Raw genomic sequence first — 927 nt, 5'->3', positions numbered from 1 at the left:
GGACAGCCTTCCTCACAGGGACCGCTGGCCCATGGGGAGGGCTTGAATCCCCCCTGCTCCCCGGCTCCTGGTGCCTGTGGGTGTGTGAAAGGGAGATCTCTGAGGGGTGATTGCTGAGGAGTGGCTGATTTCTGAGGGGAGGCGGCTGAGGGGGATTGTGTGGTGGGGGGCAGCACGCAAAATGGCGACACCCGCCTGAGGATGAGGGAGCGGGGAGCTCCTGAGCGGGGAGCTCTATGGGGATGGTGACGGGGAAACCTTCCTCTGGCATTTCTCCTGTCAGGGTTAGGGGGGAAAGGATCTTTCCCTCATTTTAGGTCCCTGGGCAGTGGCTGCTGCATGGTGCAGGGTCTGCTGAAAACACGACAGCTCAGCTTGGTTTCCTGAGGAGAGGGGAGGGTGGCAGGACAGCCTTTCTAACCTCCCTGCCTTGTTTTCTCTCTCTTCCCCAAGGCTGCAAGATCAAAGCCCTGCGGGCAAAGACCAACCCTCAAGACTAGCCTCCAGTACGGGGTGAGGAGCCGGTCTTCATGGTGACGGGACGGCGGGAGGACGTGGGAGATCATCTCTGCTGCCGAGCACTTCTCCATGATCAGGGCCTCCCGCAACAAGGCTGGCACCACTTTTGGCAGCGCTCCCACCTTGCCGGGGCAAGTCACCATCCGGGTGCGCGTGCCCTACCGCGTGGTGGGCTTGGTGGTGGGCCCCAAAGGAGCCACCATCAAGCGGATCCAGCAGCAGACCAACACCTACATCATCACGCCCAGCCGGGACCGGGACCCCGTCTTTGAAATCACCGGCGCGCCAGGTAATGTTGAACGTGCCCGGGAGGAGATCGAGACCCACATCGCGGTGAGGACGGGCAAGATCCTGGAGTACAACAACGAGAACGACTTCCTCTCCAGCAGCCCCGACTCCGGCCTGGAG

At 61.9% G+C, this 927-nt stretch overlaps 1 protein-coding gene across 1 annotated transcript in view; it reads left to right on the top strand.

The window, feature by feature from the left end:
- Positions 1 to 453: 453 nt before the first annotated feature.
- The window catches only part of MEX3A (mex-3 RNA binding family member A), a gene marked incomplete at both ends in the record, with an annotated part of 815 nt that continues 341 nt past the window's right edge, over positions 454 to 927 (top strand). Inside the window, 2 exon segments of the mRNA XM_009586618.1 lie at positions 454 to 556; positions 558 to 927. Coding sequence (XP_009584913.1) covers positions 454 to 556; positions 558 to 927 — 473 coding nt within the window.

This window comes from Fulmarus glacialis, unplaced genomic scaffold, assembly GCF_000690835.1.
Source record: "Fulmarus glacialis isolate BGI_N327 unplaced genomic scaffold, ASM69083v1 scaffold25261, whole genome shotgun sequence".
In the NCBI taxonomy this organism is placed as follows: domain Eukaryota; kingdom Metazoa; phylum Chordata; class Aves; order Procellariiformes; family Procellariidae; genus Fulmarus; species Fulmarus glacialis.
Note: the sequence above shows the minus strand (reverse complement) of the source record. Positions and strands in the feature narration are given on the sequence as shown.